At 43.2% G+C, this 22,505-nt stretch overlaps 1 protein-coding gene across 1 annotated transcript in view; it reads left to right on the top strand.

The window, feature by feature from the left end:
- The first annotated feature begins 9,248 nt into the window (after nt 1–9,248).
- The window catches only part of A2ML1 (alpha-2-macroglobulin like 1), a 46,047-nt gene continuing 32,790 nt past the window's right edge, over nt 9,249–22,505 (top strand). Inside the window, exons 1-10 of the mRNA XM_047787598.1 lie at nt 9,249–9,341; nt 10,656–10,839; nt 11,162–11,324; nt 12,458–12,510; nt 18,117–18,137; nt 19,143–19,308; nt 19,897–19,981; nt 20,916–21,042; nt 21,787–21,901; nt 22,220–22,329. Of these exons, the coding sequence (XP_047643554.1) occupies nt 9,277–9,341; nt 10,656–10,839; nt 11,162–11,324; nt 12,458–12,510; nt 18,117–18,137; nt 19,143–19,308; nt 19,897–19,981; nt 20,916–21,042; nt 21,787–21,901; nt 22,220–22,329 (1,089 nt within the window). The 5' untranslated portion in view covers nt 9,249–9,276. The remainder of the gene's footprint in view (nt 9,342–10,655; nt 10,840–11,161; nt 11,325–12,457; nt 12,511–18,116; nt 18,138–19,142; nt 19,309–19,896; nt 19,982–20,915; nt 21,043–21,786; nt 21,902–22,219; nt 22,330–22,505) is intronic.

Here is a 22,505-nt window from a genome sequence, read left to right as displayed (position 1 = left end):
GCTGTTGAAGCTTGGGTGGGGTTGTGTGGCAACCTCATGAACCTTATGCATTCATATTTGAACTTGCACATGTTGCATAGTTCGCTGGGAACTATGAAAGAGTTGAGCCTGTAATTAGTAGAGAAGGGTGGGGGAGACACAGAGCAAGCAAGGAGTGGCTGCACTCCAGATGGTTCCTCCCTTCCTTTTCCCCAATATCATGACTTGATTTGATTAATCTCTGCTCTCCAGAGCTGGAGTCTCAGATTAGCAATCCTGGAGTGGGACAGAAACAGGCCCTTCTCTTCTGGTTTCCTTTGGAATGAGGAGAGCAAAAAGCTGATTTATTGTGAATACCATCCCCTAGTATCAGGATGTATCCTAGGAGGTTACTGAGTAAGACGAGTTAGTCGTGTTTTGGACAGCAAAGTACTCATAGAAAATGTTTGCAGTTGTAAGAACCAAGACTTTATATGAAAAAGTGGAAATAATCTGGGAATGAGAATAACATCCTGGAGCAGTGTGGAGTGGGAAAAAATATAAAATGTATAGAAAAGGATCAAGAAGGCTGGGATAACATAAAATTCCAAACATACCCCAGAGCAGTTTTTTTTTCCTTAGCTGTGCTGTGTTCTTACTACCAGTAATTTTTTGTGGCGGGTGAATAGGAAATTTTGTGAGTACCCTTGAATAACATTATGTAGATGCAGTTATGTCTAAGATACTACACAGAATAATATAATAAGCTATTAGGATAATATAATATATGATCTTTTATTTTTTGTCTTTTTAGGGCCACACCTGTGGCATATGGAGGTTCCCAGGCTAGGGGTCAAATCAGAGCTGTAGCTGCTGGCCTACATTCTTGCTGCAGATATTCCCCACCTCCCCCTTGTTTTAAGGCAGCACCTGCAGCATATGAAAATTCTCAGGCTAGGGATCAAATATGAGCTATAGTTGCCAGCCTACATCACAGCCAGGTGGGATCTGAGCTGCATCTGTGACCTACAGCCACAGCTCACGGCAACGCCAGATCTTTAACCCACTAAGGGAGACCAGGGATTGGACCCATGTCTTTACAGTTACCTGGGTTTGCTACCGATGGGCCACAACAGGAACTCCTAGAAATCCCTTTATTGTTTACAACAAAGATCCAGGATAAGAACCCTCTCAAATAATATGCTATATCTATTTCGGCTAAATCCCTCAACTCAGGATTCTAACATCAAACAAAACCAAGCAAACTAACACTTTTACAAAATAACTTTTATGTGTATATGCCATTTGATATGCCAGCTGTAGGGTTTTGGAGATTATTAAATCCTGGACATTTCCCCCACCAAATTCCAGGCATATTATCAGGCTGATAACTGCATTTAAAAGAGATTTTAGGGGACTTCCCATTGTGGTACATCGGAAACAAAACCGACTAGTATCCATGAGGATGAGGGTTCCATCCCTGGCCTTGCTCAGTGAGTTGGGGATCTGGCATTGCCGTGAGCTGTGGTGTAAGTTGCAGATGTGGCTCGGATCTGGTGTTGCTGTGGCTGTGGTGTTGGCCAGCAGCTGCAGCTCCAATTCAACCCTTAGCCTGGGAACTTCTGTTTGCCACAAGTGTGGCCCTAAAAAGTAAAAAAAAAAAAAAAAAAAAGAGAGAGAGAGAGAGAAATTTAAAAATGGATCAGAAATGAAACAAATAGTTGCTGGGACATTTTGACTGACAAGAGTGGTAAATGGAAGTGAACAACTCAGGATGAAAGATCAGTTAGCCATCTGCAGTGGAGTTGCTATTACTGGAATTGGTTGATTTCCCCTTATACAGAGAGGAGAAACAAGACTTGCCAAAATCAAGCCTTTTTTTATGTTTCTATCACATTCTTATGTTACGAGCAAACCACATTCATAGGGACCTCAGGGAATGTTTATGCTCTGGAGTTTATTCGATTTTCTTTTTTTTTTTTTTTTGCCTCGCCCATGGCATGCAGAAGTTCCCAGGCCAGAAATCAAACCTGAACCACAGCAGTGACAACGCTGGGTGCTTAACCTGCTGTACCACCAGGGGACTTTCTAGAATTTATTCAAATTCAACTGCAGGGTTTAAAAACATTTTTTTTTATTATAGTTGATTTACAATGTACAGCAAAGTGACCCAGTTACATATATATGTATATATTCTTTTTCTCATATTATCTTCTATAATATTCTTTCACAAGTGATTGGATACAGTTCCCTGTGCTGTACAGCAGAAATTCAACTGCAGTTTGATTCAAATTGATAGCAGAATTAGAGAGGTTTCCTGATCTTAACTCAAAATTGCCATTAGATCAATAAAGTTAATTGATTGGAAAGTATTTGGGCTACATTAGTGTAAATATAATACTTAACTAGTGAAGCGTATTTGAAATTTCTTTTTTTTCCCAACCTTATTGAGATATAATTGACAAATAACATTGTGTATTAAGTAAGGTATATAATATGATGATTTGATACATGTATATATTGCTAATTTTTCACCACAGTAAGGTGAGTTATCACATCCATCACCTCATATAGTTATTTTGTGTGTGCATGTGAAAGTATTTAAGACTTACTCTCTTAGCAAATTTCAGATATACAACACAGTATTGCTAACTATAGTCACCATGCTATACGTTACACTCCAGAACTTAATCATCGTAGAACTGAAAATTTGTACTCTTCAACAAGCTTCTCCCCATTTCTCCCACTCCCCAGAACCTGGCAACTACCATTTTACTGTATTTCTGTGAATTTGAGTGTTTTAGATTCCACACGTAAGTGAGATTAAACAATATTTTAGTACTTGTCTCTCTCCGACTTCTTTCACTTAGCATAATGCCTTCAAGGTGCACCCAGGACATCTCAAATGGCCGGATTTCCTTCTTTTTGTGGCTAAATAGTATTTCATTGTGTGTGAGCACGCACACACTCGCATATGTGTGTTTTTCACATTTTCTCTATCCCTTCATCCATTGATGGGCACTCAAGTTGTTTCCATGCCTTGGCTACTGTGAATGATGCTGTCCTGAACAAAAGTGTCCAGATAAATCTTTGAGATAGTGATTTTAATTCCTTGGATATAGACCCAGAAGTGGAATTACTGGAGAATGTAGAATGTAGTAGTTCTGCTTTTGATTTTCTGAGGAATCTCCATATTATTTCCCATAGTGCACCAATTTACACTCCCAACAAAAATGCACACGGGTTTCCCTTTCTCCACATTGTTGCCAACACTTGTTATTTCTCTCTCTCTCTCTCTCTTTTTTTTTTTGCTTTTTAAGGCCGCACCTGTGGCATATGGAGGTTCCCAGGCTAGGGGTCAAATCAGAGCTGCAGCTGCTGGCCTAGGCCATAACCACAGCAACTGGGGATCCAAGCCACATCTGTGACCTGTACCACTGATCATGGCAATACTAGATCCTTAACCCACTGAGCGAGGCCAGGGACCAAACCTGCGTCCTCATGGATGCTAGTCCGGTTCGTTAGCTCTGAGTCACAATGGGTACTCCTGTTATATCTCTTTGATAATAGCCATCCTAACAGGTGTGAGATGATAACTCATGGTTTTGAGTTGCATTCCCCTGTTAATTTGTGATATTGAACATCTTTTCAAGGACCTGTTGGCTGTTCTCTGTCTTTGGAAAAATGTCTATTCAGGTCTTTTGTCTATTTTTTTTTTTTTTTTTTTGCTATTTCTTGGGCCGCTCCCGCGGCATATGGAGGTTCCCAGGCTAGGGGTCGAATCGGAGCTGTAGCCACCGGCCTACACCAGAGCCACAGCAACTCGGGATCTGAGCCGTGTCTGCGACCTACACCACAGCTCACGGCAACGCTGGGTCATTAACCCACTGAGCAAGGGCAGGGATGGAACCCGCAACCTCCTGGTTCCTAGTCGGATTTGTTAACTACTGCGCCACGACGGGAACTCCTCTTTTGTCTATTTTTAAATTGGGTTGTTTTTGCTGTTGGGTTGTATAAGTTCTTTATATATTTTGGATATTAACTCCTTATCAGATATGTGGTTTGCAGATATTTTCTCCCATTCCATAGGTTGCCTTTTCATTTTGTTGATAATTTCTTTTCTGTGGAAACTATTTAATCTGATATATTGTTTATTTTTGTTTTTGTTAATTTTGCCTTGGGTGTCATACCCAGAAGTTGCTGCCCAGATCAAAATCAAGGAAAATTTCCCCTATGTTTTTCTTTAAGTCTTTTTTTTTTTTTTTTTTGCTTTTTAGGCCACACCCGAGGCATATGGAGGTTCCCAAGCTAGGGGTCAAATCGGAGCTGTAGCTGCTCGCCTACACCACAGCCACAGCAACACAGGATCCAAGCCACATCTGCAGACTACACCACAGCTCATAGCAATGCTGGATCCTTAACCCACTGAGCGAGGCCAGGGATCGTACCTGTGGCCTCATGGATGCTAGTCAGATTCGTTAACAGCTGAGCCACGACGGGAACTCCACATTTAAGTCTTTTAAAATTTTATTTTATTTTGGGGCACAGTGTGCATCGATTTGATGTGGGATCTCAGTTCCCAGACCGGAGACTGAACCCAGGGCACAGCGGTGAAAGCACCCAGTCCTGACCTAGATCACCAGAGAGTTCCCTAAATCTTTAATCCATTTTATTTCTGTCAGTTGCTTTGTATTTTGACAAGGGATTATCTTCATTCTTCTTCTTCTTTTAGTAGGTCTTATAGTTTTTGATTGAATGCCAGCCCTCCTGTAGAGAATAGGAGATATTTAGGTAAACCCAGTATTTATGCCTAGAAATGGACAGACCTCTTTTCAGGCAGTTTAGCATGGTGGAAAGAGTCAATCTAGTTCAAAGATGAGGTGGAAATAGGTTTTTCTATTGCCAAGATTGCTTTCAGTGCAGTGTAAGCTTCAAATGCTTCTTATAATGCCTTAACTTAGGGTGGGGTCTGGAATGCAGGATTTCTCAATATTTGTTCTCCACCCTCAACTCTCAGCCTTCTTTATACACCTTGTAGGTGTATACAGAGTCGTCTCTCTCCATGTTCTTGCCCCTCGGCCAGTGGCAGACGGCTACTGCTGGTCACTTGGTGTTGGCTTAGGGAAGTGGTTGAGGGGGTAGGTGGCTCTCTGTGGTCCTCTTTGTCTTCAGTCTCAGGTAGTTTTTATATCCCTGGGCCCTGGAGAATGAGGTTGTCTCAGGAGTCCTGCCTCTGCTCCCTGCCAAAGTCTGCTTTGTATCTGCGGCAGGTCTTGTGTGGGAAAGATTTTCCTGCCCCTCCTTCCGTCTTGGGAGAACTCTAAAAGCACTGGCATGGACCTCTTGGCCAAGGACTGTTTCTTTTCCCTCCCCCAGGGTAGAACTTTTCCCACCTCTATCCTTCCCTTGGCAACAATGGGTTTTTACTTGTGCAACAGTGGGGGAACTATACTCTTCCCTCCAAAGGCTAAAGCCTCTGCTTCTCCTCCCCAGAGGCTTACACCTTTTCAGAGAGGAGTATAGGCAGCTAGACCCTTTCCTGCAGTGACAGATAATACTGTCCTCCATGCTTGTAATACCAAGGGAGGCTTAAATTAGTCTCTCACCCTTGGTCAGTCTTTCTTATGAGCACCTGGTCAAGGTCTTGGAAAAGAGCGTGTTAATCAATACTCGCTTCCATTGCTTCTGGGGCACACAGATTTTTATTTATTTATTTGCTTTTTAGGGCTGTACTCGTGGCATATGGAGGTTCCCAGGCTAAGAGTCCAATTAGAGCTGTAGCTGCCAGCCTACACCACAGCCACAGCAATGCAGGATCCGAGCCGCATCTGCGACCTACACCACAGCTCACGGCAATGCTGGATCCTTAACCCACTGAGCTAGGCCAGGGCTCGAACCCACAACCTCATGGTTCCTAGTCGGATTCGTTAACCACTGAGCCACGACGCGAACTCCCAAGATTTTTTTGATAGTTACTCTAGTGCACGTAGGACTTGAATAGTTCACTAAAATTTTGGCTATATTCTTCTTCTTGCTTCTGTCACAGCCCAGAGGCTTCCCATGCACTGGCACAGAGGAGAGTCCACACATCCAGCCCCTGCTCTGGAGGAACTATGCCTCCTCAGATTTCAGGCTACTTAGCTGATCTGTAGCCTCAGATGCAACGTTTGGGTTCAAGAAAAGCTGTGATTTGGAGTTTCCTGGTGGCTCAAAGGGTTAAGGACCTGCCATTTTCACTGCTATGGTTCAGGTCACTGCTGTGGTCTGGGTTTGATCCCTGGCCTGGGAACTTCTGCATGCTACTAGTGTGACCAAAAGAAAAAGTGGTGATTTTGCTGTTTATTTGGCTTTTCCTCATTGAAAGGACTTTATATCTTAAATGGAAGTGGAACTTCCTACAAATTGTATTGTATCTTATTTTTTTCCCCACCCATTCAATTAGTATTGTAAACAATTCCCCTTATCATGAAAACTTTTTTTTTTTTTCTTTTTAGGGCTGCACCCGAGGCTTTGGAGGTTCCCAGGCTAGGGGTCAAATCAGAGCTGCAGCTGCCAGCCTACACCACAGCCACAGTAACGCTGGACTCTTAAACCACCGAGCGAGGCCAGGGATTGAACCCATGTTCTTGAGGATACTAGTCGGCTTCGTTACCATTGAGCCACAATGGGAACTCGCCAACTCACTTCTTTTTTTCTTTCTTTGGCTAGTCCTTGACATGTGGAAGCTCCTAGGCCAAGAATCCAACCCACACCACAGCAGTGACCTGAGTGGCTATAATGACAATGCAGGATCCGTAACCTGCTGCACTAAAAGGCAACTCCCCACTTCTTTCTTTAGAGAATGCTCCTCGCTGTCCCCCCAGTTCCATGTGGCTTTATGAGGTTACCAATCATAGTAGCTTATCACCCTGGCTTGTGGGTGGTAAGATGCATCCAGGAACTCCTGATCACAGTATCCCGGCTATGATGATTGATTCAGAGCTGAGCATGTAAGAGAAAAAGAAACAAAATTTCTTTCTTCAGAAATATCTATAACAGAATTCTCCTTGTGGCTCAGCTGTAACAAACCCCACTAGTATCCTTGAGGATGCAGGTTCGATCCCTGCCCTTGCTCAGTGGGTTAAGGATCCAGCATTGCTGTGAGCTGTGGTGTAGGTCACAGATGTGGCTTGGATCTGGTGTTGTTATGGCTGTGGTATAGGTCGGGAGCTGCAGCTCTGATTTGACCCCTAGCCTGGGAACTTCTATATGCTGAAGGTGTGGCTCTAAAAAGCAAAAATAAATAGATAAGTAAAAAAGAAAGAAAAAAGAAATGTCTATAACTCAGCTGAAAATTCTTGTCTGCTGGGTTCCTAGAGCTGGAGAAGCATGGATCCAGGACTCACAGCTGCCATTTGTCCCTTTCATTACTAGAAGGTGATCCCAAGTGCAGCAGGAGATGAACAAATAAGATGGAAAGCCTGGCATGGTGGAAAATGACTTGTGGCAACATCAAGTGTCTCATACCAGGTCATAAAGTCCTCAGAGTTTCTCCGGTTCTTTCCGTTCTTTCTTCATGTCTGATTCACTCCAGTTATCAAGTCTTTTTTTTTTTTTTTTAAGTTGGCTTGATTTGGGCTGGTCATAGGTCCCAGAGTGTATCCTCGCTAATTTATACTTGAGGCGGTTTTCAAGTCTCGTCATTACAAAGAACATTGTGAAGAAACTCAGTGCTGATACATTTTTTTTGCATGCATGCATGCCTTTGTTCCCAGAAAAGGAATTGCTGGGTCAACAAATATGCAAATCTGAAAGGCTCTTGATGTATATTGTGAAATTGCCCTTTGAAAGGAAAGCTGTCCAATCCATATTTCCTCCTGGAGTGTCTATGTTCCTATTTCCATATAACAATACTGAGTAGGAGTTCCCATTGTGGCGCAGTATAAACAATCTGACTTGGAACCATGAGGTTTCCTGTTCAGTCCCTGGCCTTGCTCAGTGGGTTAAGGATCCAGCATTGCCGTGAACTGTGGTGTAGGCCTGCAGCTGTAGCTCTGGTTAGAACCCTAGCCTGGAAACCTCCATATGCTGCAGGTGAGGCTCTAAAAAAAATACGCCACCCTCCCCAAAAAAAAACCACCTCAATACTGAGTAGTATTAATTTTTTAAAAATTCCCAGTTAGGAGTTCCTGTCATGGCAGAAATGAATCTAAGAACCATGAGGTTGCAGGTTCGATCCCTGGCCTCGCTCAGTGAGTTAAGGATCTAGTGTTGCCGTGAGCTGTGGTGTAGGTCAGAGACACGGCTCTGATCTGGCGTTGCTGTGGCTGTGGCATAGGCCACAGCAACAGCTCCAATTAGACCTCTAGCCTGGGAACCTCCATATGCTGTGGGTGTGGCCCTAAAAAAAAGACAAAAGACAATAAATAAATAAATAAATAAATAAATAAATAAATAAAAATTCCCAGTTAGATAAAGCTATCCTGCTTTTCTATGGATACTACTCCAATTCTTATGCTATCAAATGTGTCTTAAGGAAATTCTCTTGTGGCTCAGCGGGTTAAGTGTCGAGCATTGTCACTGCTGTGGCCCAGGTCACTACTGTGCCATGGGTTCAATCCCTGGCCAGGGAACTTCTGAATTAAACGGGTGCAGCCAGGAGTTCCCGTCGTGGCTCAGTGGTTAACGAGTCTGACTAGGAACCATGGGGTTGCAGGTTCTATCCCTGGCCTTGCTCAGTGGGTTGAGGATCTGGCGTTGCCATGAGCTGTGGTGTAGGTCGCAGATGCGGCTCAGATCCTGCGTTGCTGTGGCTCTGGTGTAGGCCGGTGGCTACAGCTCCGATTCGACCCCTAGCCTGGGAACCTCCATATGCTGCAGGAGTGGCCATAGAAAAGGCAAAAAGACAGCAAACAAACAAACAAAATAAATAAATAAACGGGTGCAGCCAAAAAAAAAAATCAAATATGTCTTAATTGGATAATAAAAGGAGGGGAAAAATGATCAAATGGGAATTTGGAATGAAACCAGAAAAAATGGGAAGAGTCTTAAAACATGTTCCGAGAGCTTTACCGTTGTGAATGTGCATTCTGGGTTTTCCCTCAAACAGGTTTTATGGACTGGCAGAGCCAGTATGAATGTTTCAGGGAGAAATAAATTTGAGGAAGTGAATGAAGCCCCACCTTGATTTAGTACCTCCACCTGAGGCCCCAAAACATGATTGGCTGGGGGATCAGCCGTAGCGGCACACCCTACCTGGGGGGGCGGTTCATATATATGCTCCTGTTGGTGAATAGACCTCTGGTTCTTGATCCTGAAGAATCAGTCCCACCCACAAAGATGTGGGCTCAACTCCTTCTAGGAATATTGGCCCTATGGCCAGCTGCGGCAGAGAAACTCCTCCCGTAAGTGCTAGTGTCAGAGTTGATTTGGGGCAGTTGGCTTCTTGGTCTGTCTTTCTCAAACACAACTATGGGGGAGAAGAGATAATCTTTGGTTTGTTTTCATTTCCTTCTCATCTTTTCCCTTCTTTAGTGTCATTTCTCCTTTATCCAGAGGGAAAATTTTTAAAAGATTATATTAAAGTAAAGAAATCTTTCTGTGCCCTGTTCCCTGTAATAGCACTGATTTCCTCTTTGGTACTCTTGGCCTACAATGATGGCCTGCCGTGGTGGGAGGTTTAAGGCTGTACGCTGAGTTATTTGTTAATTATCTGCTTCTCCCTCATAGAAAATAAGGTGCAGGAGTTCCTGTCATGGTGCAACGGAAACAAATCTGACTAATATCCATGAGGATGCGGGTTCCATCCCTGGCCTCGCCCACTGGGTTAAGGATCCAGCGTTGCTGTGACCTGTGGTTGTAGGTCACAGATGCGGCTTGGGTCCCACGTTGCTGTGGCTGTGGTGTAGGCCGGTAGCTGCAGCTCCGATTTGATCTCTAGCTTGGGAACCTCCATATGCTGCAGGTGCAGCCCTAAAAGGCAAAAAAAAAAAAAAAAAAAAAAAAGCAAAAGGAAAGAAGGTGCACAAAGTCAGGGGTTTGGTCTGTTTAATTCATCGATATATGCTGAGTGCTTAGGAGAGGGATGAATTTTTCACTGAATGGATGAATCCTGACTGACCTGAACTCTGTTAGCTTCTTTTTTTTTTTTAATAATTTTTTTTATTTTCCCACTGTACAGCAAGGGGGTCAGGTTATCCTTACATGTATACATTACAATTACATTTTTTCCCCCACCCTTTCTTCTGTTGCAACATGAGTATCTAGACAAAGTTCTCAATGCTATTCAGCAGGATCTCCTCGTCAATCTATTCTAAGTTGTGTCTGATAAGCCCAAGCTCCCGATCCCTCCCACTCCCTCCCCCTCCCATCAGGCAGCCACAAGTCTCTTCTCCAAGTCCATGATTTTCTTTTCTGAGGAGATGTTCATTTGTGCTGGATATTAGATTCCAGTTATGAGTGATATCATATGGTATTTGTCTTTGTCTTTCTGGCTCATTTCACTCAGGATGAGATTCTCTAGTTCCATCCATGTTGCTGCAAATGGCATTATGTCATTCTTTTTTATGGCTGAGTAGTATTCCATTGTGTATATATACCACATCTTCCGAATCCAATCATCTGTCGATGGACATTTGGGTTGTTTCCATGTCTTGGCTATTGTGAATAGTGCTGCAATGAACATGTGGGTGCATGTGTCTTGTTTGCTTCTTTAACAGAAACTACCTGGTGACATTACCTGCCCAGCTTGTGTTCCCCTCTACTCAGAAGGTTTGTTTGGATCTGAGTCCTGGGTACGATGCTGTAAAGTTCACTGTCACTCTGGAGACCAAGGACAGGATCCTCACATTGTTGCAACAGTCTGGACTGAAGACACGACACTTACATTGCAGGTCCTTTTTGGTGAGTGCAGTGTGAGCCCAACTCTGGTGCCCAGCTTTCCCATTCTCCTCCCTGGGCACTCACCAGAATCTCTCCTTGAGTATGTTTTCTGTTGTTTTACTTTTTCCATGGCCTTGAAGCCTGTCTCTTCTAAACCTCCATGCCTGGCCATGCCTCCTGATATTATTCTTTCCCTTCTTTCTGTCAACTTGTGAATGGCCCTACCCTTCCTACCTCCATATAACTCATTTCTTTTCTTTTCCTCTCCCTCTTGGGTTCAGAGCAGTTGATTCTGTCTCCCCCAGTCTCTTACTCCTCCCCAGAGCTTCCCTGTCTTGACCAGGTACCACTTCCTGCGGATGGGAGAGAAGAAGTGGCCACCGTCCGGGTGTCGGGAACTGGAAAGGGCATCAGCTTTGAGGAGAAGAAAAAGGTTCTAATTCAGAGGCAGCAGAATGGCCTCTTTATACAAACTGACAAACCTGTGTACAACCCAGGGCAGAAAGGTAAGAGACACGCAGGTGGGATGAGACAAAAAACCTGCAAAACAGCAGCACACATTTGTAGAGGGGATTTGCGGGTTACCGGGAGGCCTGTGGGCCAAGGAAGAGAGGAAGGTCTGGAGGGATGAAGTGTGATGAGTGTTGAATGCATGCAGGGCTACATAGGCCAAAGAGTAGCGGGTGGAGTTGCTACTGGGTGTGTATCTAAAAAGGCACATTTCTCCTGCAGTGGAATCTGACAGGTATAACTGGATCGCTGGGTCTCATAGCAAGCTGCTTGCATAGGAATCAGAAAGCATCAAGGGCATTTAAGCCCGCTAGTTTCTATGTGTTTCTTCATCCTTAGAAGGGGATTTGAAGAGGTTTCAAACTTAGAAGCCATGAAGAAAAACTGGGACATGAAGTCCTTCTCTCAGACTAGGTTTTATTTATTTATTTATTCATTTTAAAATTTATTTTTATTTCTTGCTTTTTAGGGCTGCGCCTGCGGCATATGAACGTTCCCAGCCTAGGAGTTGAATCAGAGCTATAGCTGCTGGCCTACACCACAGCCACAGCAACACTGGGTAAGAGCCGAGTCTACAACCTGTGCCACAGCTCACGGCGGCAATGCCGCCTGATCCTTAACCCATTGAGCGAGGCCAGGGATGGAACCCACATCCTCATGGATATGAGTCAGATTCGTTTCTGCTGTGCCACAACAGGAACTCCAGACTAGGTTTTATTAAAAAGTAAAACCTGGGAGTTTCTGCTGTGGCGCAGCAGTAGCAAATCTGACTGGTATCCATGAGATCATCGAACTTGGGTTCGATCCCTGGCCTTGCTCAGTGGGTTAAGGATCTGCCGTTGCTGCGAGCTGTGGTGTAGGTTGCAGACAAGGCTCGGATCCTGCATTGCTGTGGCTCTGGCATAGGCTGGCAGCCACAGCTCTAATTCAACCCCTAGGCTGGGAACTTCCATATGCCAAGGGTGTGGCCCTATAAAGACAAAAAAGACACCCCCCCCCAAAAAAAAGTAAAACCTGATGGGTTTTTGCTGACTCAGAAGTACGTGTGAGGAAGCAGAAAGGGTGGAAGAAAGAAAGATTCTGAGAGGGGAAAAAGTCCTTTTTGCTAACGATACCTGTTCTGTCCTAGTGCAACTCCGCATTGTCACTTTGACCAGCAGCTTCATTCCAGTGAATGACAAGGTGAGAATTTAGTGGGGAAGAGGGACAGGGAAGAGAAGAGATTCTTTGGGAAGGGGCCCCTCTAGATGCAGAACTTGGGTGCGAATTGCAGTTCTAGCCTCAAGGCTCAAGTTCAGATCCTCCCAAACCCCTGTCTGGCTGAAAGCCTGCAGAGGTGCCTAGCCCTCAGCTTTGAAGCTTTGATGGTTGAGAACATCGGTTTGGCTAATATTCCTGAGAGGTGGTTCTGTTTGGTGCTGTTTGTTTGTTTTGTTTTTTAAGGACCTCACACGTGGCATATGGAAGTTCCAGGCTAGGGGTACAAATGGAGCTGCAGCTGCCGATCTACACCACAGACACAGCAGTGCCAGATCCAAGCTGAGTCTGCCACCTACTCCATAGCTCATGGCCACACTGGATCCTTAACCCACTGAGCAAGGCCAGGGATCGAACTCAGGTCCTCATGGATACTAGTCCGGTTTGTTACCGCTGAGCCACAATGGGAATTCCTTTGCTGCTGTTTTTTTAAGTGGTTGCAAACTTTAAGACTTCCCCTCCAGGAGTGACACCTAGTGGCCTTTGCAATTCGAATACTAAGAAATAATTCAAGAGTGTATTTAATAAAAGGAAGAAATAAGAATATCCACCCCACCATCTTTTTTTTTTCAACTAAGAGGCAAAGTAATTTATAGACAGTTCTCTTAAGGTAACATGCCTAAGATAAGAACGTGGTAACATTTGGTGAACACTTCAATTTTTCTTGAACAACTCGATTGTTAGAATCATAAACCTCTCAATATAGAGTTTGTCATTTCTATGTGTTTTGAAATACCTCTCAGACACTCCTGGCTGCCTTCTTTCTCCTTCAGTCACAGCTCATGGATCAAATGAAAATTGTAAAGATAATCATAGAGAAAGGATTGTTTCTGGAGTTCCTGTTGTGGCACAGTGGAAACGAATCCGACTTGTAACCATGAGGTTTCAGGTTCCATCCCTGGCCTCGCTCAGTGGGTTAAGGATCCGGCATGGCCATGGGCTGTGGTGTAGGTCACAGATGCTGCTGGAATCCCATGCTGCTGTGGCTGTGGCCTGCAGTTGTAGCTCCAATTCCACCCCCTGGCCTGGGAACTTGCATATGCCGTGGGTGCGGCCCTAAAAAGCAAAAAAAAAAAAAAAGAAAGAAAGAAAAAAGAAAAGAAAGCATCGTTTCTATTTCCACGTTCTCAAAGCAGCTGTTTCTTTTTCCAATATACAGGGAAGAGATAAACTTATTACTGATTGGTAGCCTCCTCCATCACTATTTTCTTTCCCAATTTGGAATTCTTTTTAGTCCGGTTTGTTACCGCTGAGCCACAATGGGAATTGTTCTGAGCAGAAGGCATTGAAGATCCAGTAGAATCTAGAATCTCCTTCCTATCACCTGTATTCTTTATCAGTTTGGTGTAATATTGACTACTTATTTCTTAACGTGCTCACTGCAGACCTAGGGTTGAAGTGTGCCACAGCCAGAATTATTTTAGACTCTACTGCCCCCTAGAGGTTTATCTCATTGGCTACCCCTGTTACAGTACCTTTGCTCAAATTATGCTGGATTGCTGAGAGGTGCTCTGATTTCCATGGTTATACTATATTTCTGTTGTCAAATTACTCCCTCCTCCCCACATCATATCTCTAGTCAGACACCACTCCAAGTTATAACTTAAAACATCAAAAATTTGAAACACTGAATTTGAAACTCCAAGTTGAAACACTGAAATTAACTACTTTTTTTAAACGAAGAAACAGATTGGCAAAAATGTGAGTTTTACAAAGCACACTATTTAATCCCCAAGCAACTAAAGTATCCATGATATTAACCGATTCTCTCTGGCTTGGTTGCTACATCCATTTATTCAGAAACCTCAGGCAGCTTCGGTGGAAATGCTAATTGAACACTTGTCCCCTTCCAGAGACTACTTCTGCCCGACTGGTATCCAAACCTGCTTCTTGGCTCCCTGTGTGAGAAAAGTACTTTGTTATCCAAGGAACTGGGTTTTTCTAGAATTTATAGTAATCTACAGTAATCTGGGTGACACCTGTCTCCTGATTGTGTATATGTCATGTTTGCATGAGTCCAATCCTTCCCTTCAGGAAGGAGGGCAGAATACGCTACCCCCAATATGCCACTTTGACATGTACATTGTTCTGAGCAGAAGGCATTGAAGATCCAGTAGAATCTAGAAGAAATTTTACCTGGTTCTTAAATGCCTATGAGAAATTGGATGTCTTGGTCTGGTTTTGGTATCAGGGTAACGCTAGCTTCATAGAATGAGTTGTGAAGCATTCTTTCGTCTCTAATTTTTTTGGACTAATTTGAGAACCTTCTCTAAATGTTTGGTAGGATATATCTGAGAAGTCATCTGGTCCTGGATGTTTGTTTATTGGGTTTTTTTAAATTACTATTCAGTTCTATTAGTGATAATTGGTCTGTTCATATTTTCTGTTTCTTCCTGGTTTGGTCATGGGAGACTGACATTTCTAGGAATTTGTCTGTTTCTTCTAGGTTGTCCATTTTATTGATGGATACTTATTCATATAATCATGTACAATCCTTTGTATCTCTGTGGTATTATAACTTCTCCATTTTCACTTCTGATTTTATTAATTTGAGCCCTGTCTTTTTTTTTCTTAACAAGTCTGGCTAAAGGTTTGTCAATTTTTTAAAATCTTTTTTGAGGAGCTGGCTCTTAGTTTCATTGATCTTTCCTTTTTTTTTTTTTTTTGAGTCTCTTTTTAATTTATTTCCTCTCTTATCTTTATGATTTCTTTCCATCTACTAACTTTGGGTTTTGTTTATCCTTCCTTTCTAGTTCCTTTAGACATAAGGCTAGGTTTTCTATTTGAGATTTTTCTTATTTCCTGAAGTAGGCTTGTATCACTATAATCTTCCCTCTTAGAACAGCTTTGGCTGCATCCCATAGATTTTGTACCATTGTGTTTTTGTGTCTCCATTTATTTTATTTTTTGATTTCTTCAGTGATCCATTGGTTGTTTAGTAGCATATTAGTTAGTCTCCACATATTTGTATTTTTTTGCAGTTTTTTCTTGTAGTTGATTTTTAGTTTCATAGATTTGTGGTCAAAAAAGGTACTTGATATGATTTGTTTTCTTAAATTTATTGAGACTTGTTTTGTAGCCTATTTTGTGTCTATCATGTTATAATGTTCCATTTGCACTTGAAAAATTGTGTATTTTGCTGCTTTTGGATGGAATGCTTTATATTAGGTTCATTTAGTCTAATGTATCATTTAAGACCTGTGTTTCCTTACTGAGTTTCTGTCTGGATGATCAGTCCATTGATGTACATGGGGTTTTAAAGTCCCCTTCTATAATTATGTTACTGTCAATTTCTCCGTTCAGGGATGTTAATATTTCCTTTATTTATTTAGGTGTCTATAGCTTTCAAAATGAATATCTTAAATAATGATAATATTATTATAACAACTAAGGAAATTAATAATAATTGTTTCATATTGTTTAATATTCAGTTTTAAGTTTTCCAAATAACTGTGTTTTTTTTCCAAACTAGACCTGATCAAATTCATGTGTTGCATTTGACTGTTACATTAAAAACATTTATCTTAATCTAAACTAATCCCCCTTATTTTTTCATTAGATTGACTTTTTTTTTGAGAGAGAGAGAGATCAGGCTAGATGACATGTAGAATGTCTCCATTCTGGAATATGGTATTGAATTTTGAGGAAGCCTAGTTCTCTTACAGAATATTTTATATACTTGATTTGTCTGATTATTTCATTACCGTGTAGTATAACTTGCTCTTCTATCTTCTAGAAGTAGCTCTGAGCTCCTTTATTTTCTAGAAGTAGCTCTGAAGTCTTTTTCTTTTTTTGCTTTTTTAGAGTGCACGTGTGGCTTATGGAAGTTCCCAGGCTAGGGTCGAATTGGAGCTGTAGTTGCTAGCCTATACCACAGCCATAGCAACTCGGGGTCTGAGCCACGTCTTTGATCTACACCACAGCTCACAGCAAGCCAGATCCTTTAACCCACTGAGCGAGGCCAAGTATTGAACCCACTAGTCCATGATGACCAGTATCCTCATGGATACTAGTCAGGTTCATTACCACTGAGCCACAACAGGAACTCCTGAAGTCTTTTTTTACCTTTTTTTTCTGGCTGTACCCATGGCGTGCAGAAGTTCTTGAGCCAGGGATCGAATCTATGCCACAGAAGCAACCTAAGCCACTACAGTGACAAAGCTGGATCTTTACCTCTGTACCACAAAGGAACTCCTCTGGAGTCTTAATTAGGTTTTAACTAAATATTTTTGGTAACAATATATATATATATATATTTTAAATGGGTGATGTTGTGAGCCTCAAATGTATCTCTTTAGAAGGCACAGAATATCAGGTTTTCCTGTTATTAGTGATGGCAAATATGATGACTTGGTTAAGGTGGTGACAACTAATTTTTCCAACAATAAGGTGTGTCCTCCCCCTTTTGAAATTAAATTAAGTAATTTTGGGTTGGCACTTTGATGCCTAGCACAATGACCCATTCCCCAATTAAACTTAATTGTTTAATTATTTCTATTTGCTTGAGGAAACAATATGTGAATCTGTGACGGAGCTCTTTTAAACTGATTTTAAAAAAAGAAAAGAGGAGTTCCTGTCGTGGCGCAGTGGTTAATGAATCTGACTAGGAACCATGAGGTTGTGTGTTCTATCCCTGGCCTTGCTCGGTGGGTTAAGGATCCGGTGTTGCCGTGAACTGTGGTGTAGGCTGCAGACGTAGCTCGGATCCTGCGTTGCTCTGGCTCTGGTGTAGGCCAGCGGCTACAGCTCAGATTCAACCCCTAACCTGGGAACCTCCATATGTTGCAGGAGCAGCCCTAGAAAAGGCAAAAAAAAGACAAAAAAAAAGAAAGAAAAGAAATTGTTTTGCAATGCTTGAAAGTAAGGTTCCTGCCCACTGGCATTCAGAGAACAGAGGAGGAGGCCAGGAGACAGTTCCTAAGACGAGGTTGAAACATGGGGGGGGAGGTCCTGTTGTGGAGCAGTGGAAACAAATCTGACTAGTAACCATGAGGATGTGGTTCGATCCCTGGCCTCGCTCAGTGGGTTAAGGATCCGGTGTTGCCGTGAGCTGTGGTGTAGGTTGCAGACATGGCTCAGATCTGGTGTTGCTGTGGCTCTGGCGTAGGCCGGACGGCTACAGCTCCAATTCAGCCCCTAGCCTGGGAACCTCCATATGCCGTAGGTGTGGCCCTAAAAAGCAAAACAAAAACAAAAACGGGGTGGGGGTGAGCCTTCAAATACTGGTATTTTCTCTTAGGTGTGTCGTGGAAGAGCTTGGTCACAAAGTACTGAAGGCTGCTGAGGGTCTGAATTCCATTTCCTCACATTTTGGAGATTAGCAATCGCTGTAGGAAATCTCTTCTTTTTCCTCCCCCGGCCAACAAGCCTTTGCCCCATTGTTACTCTTATCAGGGCACAAAAGAGCCATTTAGAAAGGAAGGAGTGGGCAACCGAGAAAGACAGAGGCCTTTGTGAGCTTTTTGCTTTCAGTTAGCCTATCCTTATTGCTAGCTCTGCTTTAACCAGTATTATCTGCTTTTCTTTTTCAGTACTCCTTGGTGGAACTGCAAGTAAGTAGACATTTCTTCTTTCCTAGCAGTTGTGGAGAAGGTGGTTGTTGCGAAACCTTGAGGCCAGCAGCAATGCTGAGATCTTGGTCCAGAGCCAGAGACTCTGCAGCAGCCCGAGTACCTACAACTCCACCTAAACCATGCCTGTTCTCTTGCCTCTGCCCCCACTTCTCAGGGTTAAATCTCTGTAGATAAAGATACCAACCTCTGGAGTTCCTGTTGTGGCTCAGTGGTTAATGAACCCGACTAGTATCCATGAGGTTGCTGGTTCAATCCCTGGCCTCACTCAGGGGGTTAAGGATCCAGCGTTGTTGTGACCTGTGGTGTAGGTCACAGAAGTGGCTCAGATCCTCTGTTGCTATGGCTGTGGCGTAGGCTGGCAGCTACAGCTCTGATTTGACTCCTAGTCTGGGAACCTCCATACGCCTCGGGTGTGGTCCTAAAAAGACAAAAAGAAAAACAAAACAAAACAAAACAAAACACAAAAAAAGATGCCAACCTCTATTGTGATGACCCTTCCTGTTCTGATTCCTGTAACATCTCTGGGCCAAGTCCATCCCACAAGGCTTTGTTCTGTACTCCTTAGTATTTGGTAATTAACGGCTGGTATCACAAATGGTGTCACCGTTGAAATGTGACAAGAATACCTGTGAGAAGTGCTCAGAAGGCAAGAATTCCTCACAGCATCCCCTCCATTTTTCTGACAATTACCTGCTATCTTACAATCAAACCCCTCAACACTGCTCTGCTTAAGGGACCAAGAATAAACCCTCTTTGTAAAAGGCATCCTAATGCCAACTTTATGAAACTGGATAACATTTTAAAGGACTTAATCTGATCATTTGAATCCAAAAGGACCCTTTTCTTCCTGGACACTGACCATTGAGGCGGGGTGTCATGAAAAATGGGTGGGATTTTTTTACCTGCTTTTTGCTCCTTTACTTGCTACCTGCAAGTGCAAGTGGTAATCAAAGAAATCATGAAATTTCTTTTCAATGGACACAGGATCCAAATAACAACAGGATTGCACAATGGCTGGATGTGGTGCCCAAGCAAGGCATTGTAGACCTGTCCTTCCAGCTGGCGCCGGAGGCGACGCTGGGCACCTACAGAGTGGCTGTGAATGGGGGCGAGGGCGAGAGCTTTGGCACCTTCAGTGTGGAAGAGTATGGTAGGTGGGAGAATTAGCGGGTCAAAGGGTTGGACGTGTTCTTGTCTCAAAGTCAGCAAAGGTAAAGTAAAATCTACTATGGAGAGGGATTATTTATTCATTTTAGTGCTAAACCAGTTGGTAACTTCAGGAGCATTTTGTCTTAATCATGCCCCCTTAATTAAATGAGTTTGGAGTTCCCATTGTGACTCTGTGAGTTAAAGACCTGACATTGTCTCCGTGAGGATGTGGATACCATCCCTGGCCTCCCTCCGTGGGTTAAGAATCTGACGTTGCCATGAGCTGTGGTGTAGGTCACAGATGTGGCTCAGATCTGGCATTGCTGTGGTTATGGCATAGGCCAGCAGCTGTATCTCTGATTCGACTCCTAGCCTGGGAACTTCCGTATGCTGCAGATATGGCAATAAAAAAAAAAAGAAAAGAAAAAATACAGCAGAAAATGACACAACACTGTAAATCAACTATACTTTGATAAAAAAATTTTAAAGGAGTTAATTAATTATCATTGTTTTATACCCCTGTGTTCACTATCTCTATGGTCAAGCCATCTTCCTACTCATTTTCTATTTCTCTCTCCATTCTCTCCAGTGCTGCCCAAGTTTAAGGTAGAAGTAGTGGAACCCAAACAGTTATCAACAGTGGAAGACTCTTTCTTAGTGAAAGTTTGTTGCAGGTAAGAATAAAGCTCTGAATCTAAAAGAGAACGGAGGAAAAATAAATAAATAAAAGAGAATGGAGGGAGTTCCGGTCTCGGCTCAGTGGTTAACGAATCCGACTAGGAACCATGGGGTTGCGTGTTCGATCCCTGGCCTTGCTCAGTGGGTTAAGGATCCAGCGTTGCCGTGAGCTGTGGTGCAGGTCACAGACTCGGCTTGGATCTGACGTTGCTGTGGCTCTAGCATAGGCCGGTGGCTACAGCTCTGATTCAACCCCTAGCCTGGGAACCTCCATATGCTGTGGGTGCAGCCCTAAAAGGACAAAAAAAAAAAAAAAAAAAGAAAAGAAAAAGAGAGAGAGAATGGATGTGTGGGCATGTATAATTGAATCATTTTGTTGTACAGCAGATATGATCACAGCCTTGTAAATCAACCATACTTCAATAAAACTTTTAAAAATGGGGAGGGGAAAAAAAAGGAATAAATCTCTGGATCCAGGGAAAACGAAAGCCATATTTTGAGATGCTGTGAGGAGGGAGTGTTATAGGCAGAGAGATTATGGAGGGAGGGGTTAAAACCTGGAAGATATTATGTGGTCGAGTCACGAGTTCTCCCAGGACACATTTCTAATTGTGTTTCTGCCCTTACTTCCCACTGCCCTCTCAGCCAGCATTATTGATGAGTGTTGATATTGACTCCCATGGTGAAATAGGAGTCAGGCAAAAGAAAGGCATGGTTACAGTCCTTTGAATGGTACTTATTTTGTGCAGTGGCCATGTTCTAAGGCTTGGAGTAAAGCAGGGATGTGAATGAGAGCTGGAGAAGGGCAGGATTGTGAGAGCCCTTTCAAAGGTGGGAATGCGGGAAAGAAGGAAAAGCATTTAGGGGGGAAGAGAGGTGGACTGCAAGTAGAATGGCCCAATCCTGACTCTTCATGCTTTTTTCGGTTAGGTACACCTACGGGAAGCCCATACTTGGGATAGTGCACGTATCCGTGTGTCAAAAGGCGCATACTTACAGGTTTCGAGGGCCAGAATGGGAACAGCTACCTGACAGATGCAGGAACATCTCTGGTTGGGTGAGTAAATGGGATGTAGGAAAGGAACTTTATTCCTATGTCCTAAAGAGTACATAAGTAAGCACCAGTATGGAGAAGTGATACTTAAAAATTAAAAAGCCCATGAGTTCCCGTTGTGGCCCAGTGGTTAACAAATCCGACTAGGAACCATGAGGTTGCAGGTTCGATCCCTGGCCTTGCCCAGTGGGTTAAGGATCCGGTGTTGCCCTGAGCTCTGGTGTAGGTCGCAGACGTGGCTTGGATCCAGCGTTGCTGTGGCTCTGGCATAGGCTGGCAGCTGCAGATCCGATTAGACCCCTAGCCTGGAAACCTCCATATGCCGAGGGTGCTGCCCTAAAAAGACACACACACACACACACACACACACACAAAAGCCCAACGTTGAAAGCATTCCACAGGGTTCTTACCCCAGTTCCAAAGAACAAGGCAGTCTTTCTCATCCCCCCAAAGATCAAGTCTTTTAGAATCTGCCTTGGAATCAAGAAAGTAACCTCACTTCTTGGAAGATACGATTTTCTGTTCCGAAGCTGGTTCTTGTCTCCTTCTCATATCCTGGAGCTTCGGAGTCATTTCATGATTATGTGTGTGCAGGTGTATACTTCCTGTTGTGAGACAGTTTTTCTATCTTAAAGATGGAGAAACTCAAGTAGAGCAGGCAGAACTTATTTTCTTCTACAGAACATCCTGAAAGGGAAGCGGAGATTAGATTGCTCATCTTCTCTCTCTCTCTGATTGCCTCACTAGGCTGACAAAGCAGGATGCCTCTCGGCTTCTGTGGACATGTCCACCTTCAACCTCACTGGGTATCTTTACAGGCAAGACATCAATATTGTGGCCACGGTGGTGGAAGAAGGGACAGGTAAGTGGGATGCTCCGTGGTATATTCAGAAAAGAGAAAGGAATAGAGGTGTCCTGGGGACAGACCTACTCAGAAGACTGAAGACCCCACCCTCATCCGTGTTGGGGAGGGACTCTTTTCCGAGCTAATCATCAAAGGGAAAGGCCCGATTCCATCTGCCATCCACTCCCTATTTCCTCAAAAGTTTAGGGAGGAGGAGTTGGTTTGGATCAAATATATTCAGCTTCATGCGGCCCCGTCCTTTCAGGGATTTTCGTTAAACATAAAGATGAGGCTGTCAGGTATTTAGATCATCATATATCTGGTTTCCCTCTGCAGGAGTGGAGGCCAATACCACTCAGGATATCTACATTTCTTCAGAAGCGGGATCAATGACCTTTGAAGACACCGATAATTTTTATCATCCCAATTTCCCCTTCAGTGGGAAGGTATGTGGAAACTTGCTTCACCATCTACTGTCACCTCCTTCCTGTACACATATAATAATAGCTAGCTAAGCATTATTCTAAGTCCTTTATATACATTCATATGTTTAATTTTTGTAGTAATCCTGAGTTAGACACTATTTCCTTTTTTTTTTTTTTTTGGTCTTTTTAGGGCCACA

This window comes from Phacochoerus africanus, chromosome 7 (assembly GCF_016906955.1).
Source record: "Phacochoerus africanus isolate WHEZ1 chromosome 7, ROS_Pafr_v1, whole genome shotgun sequence".
In the NCBI taxonomy this organism is placed as follows: domain Eukaryota; kingdom Metazoa; phylum Chordata; class Mammalia; order Artiodactyla; family Suidae; genus Phacochoerus; species Phacochoerus africanus.
The sequence above is the reverse complement of the archived record's forward strand: the minus strand, read 5'-3'. Positions and strand labels throughout refer to the sequence as shown.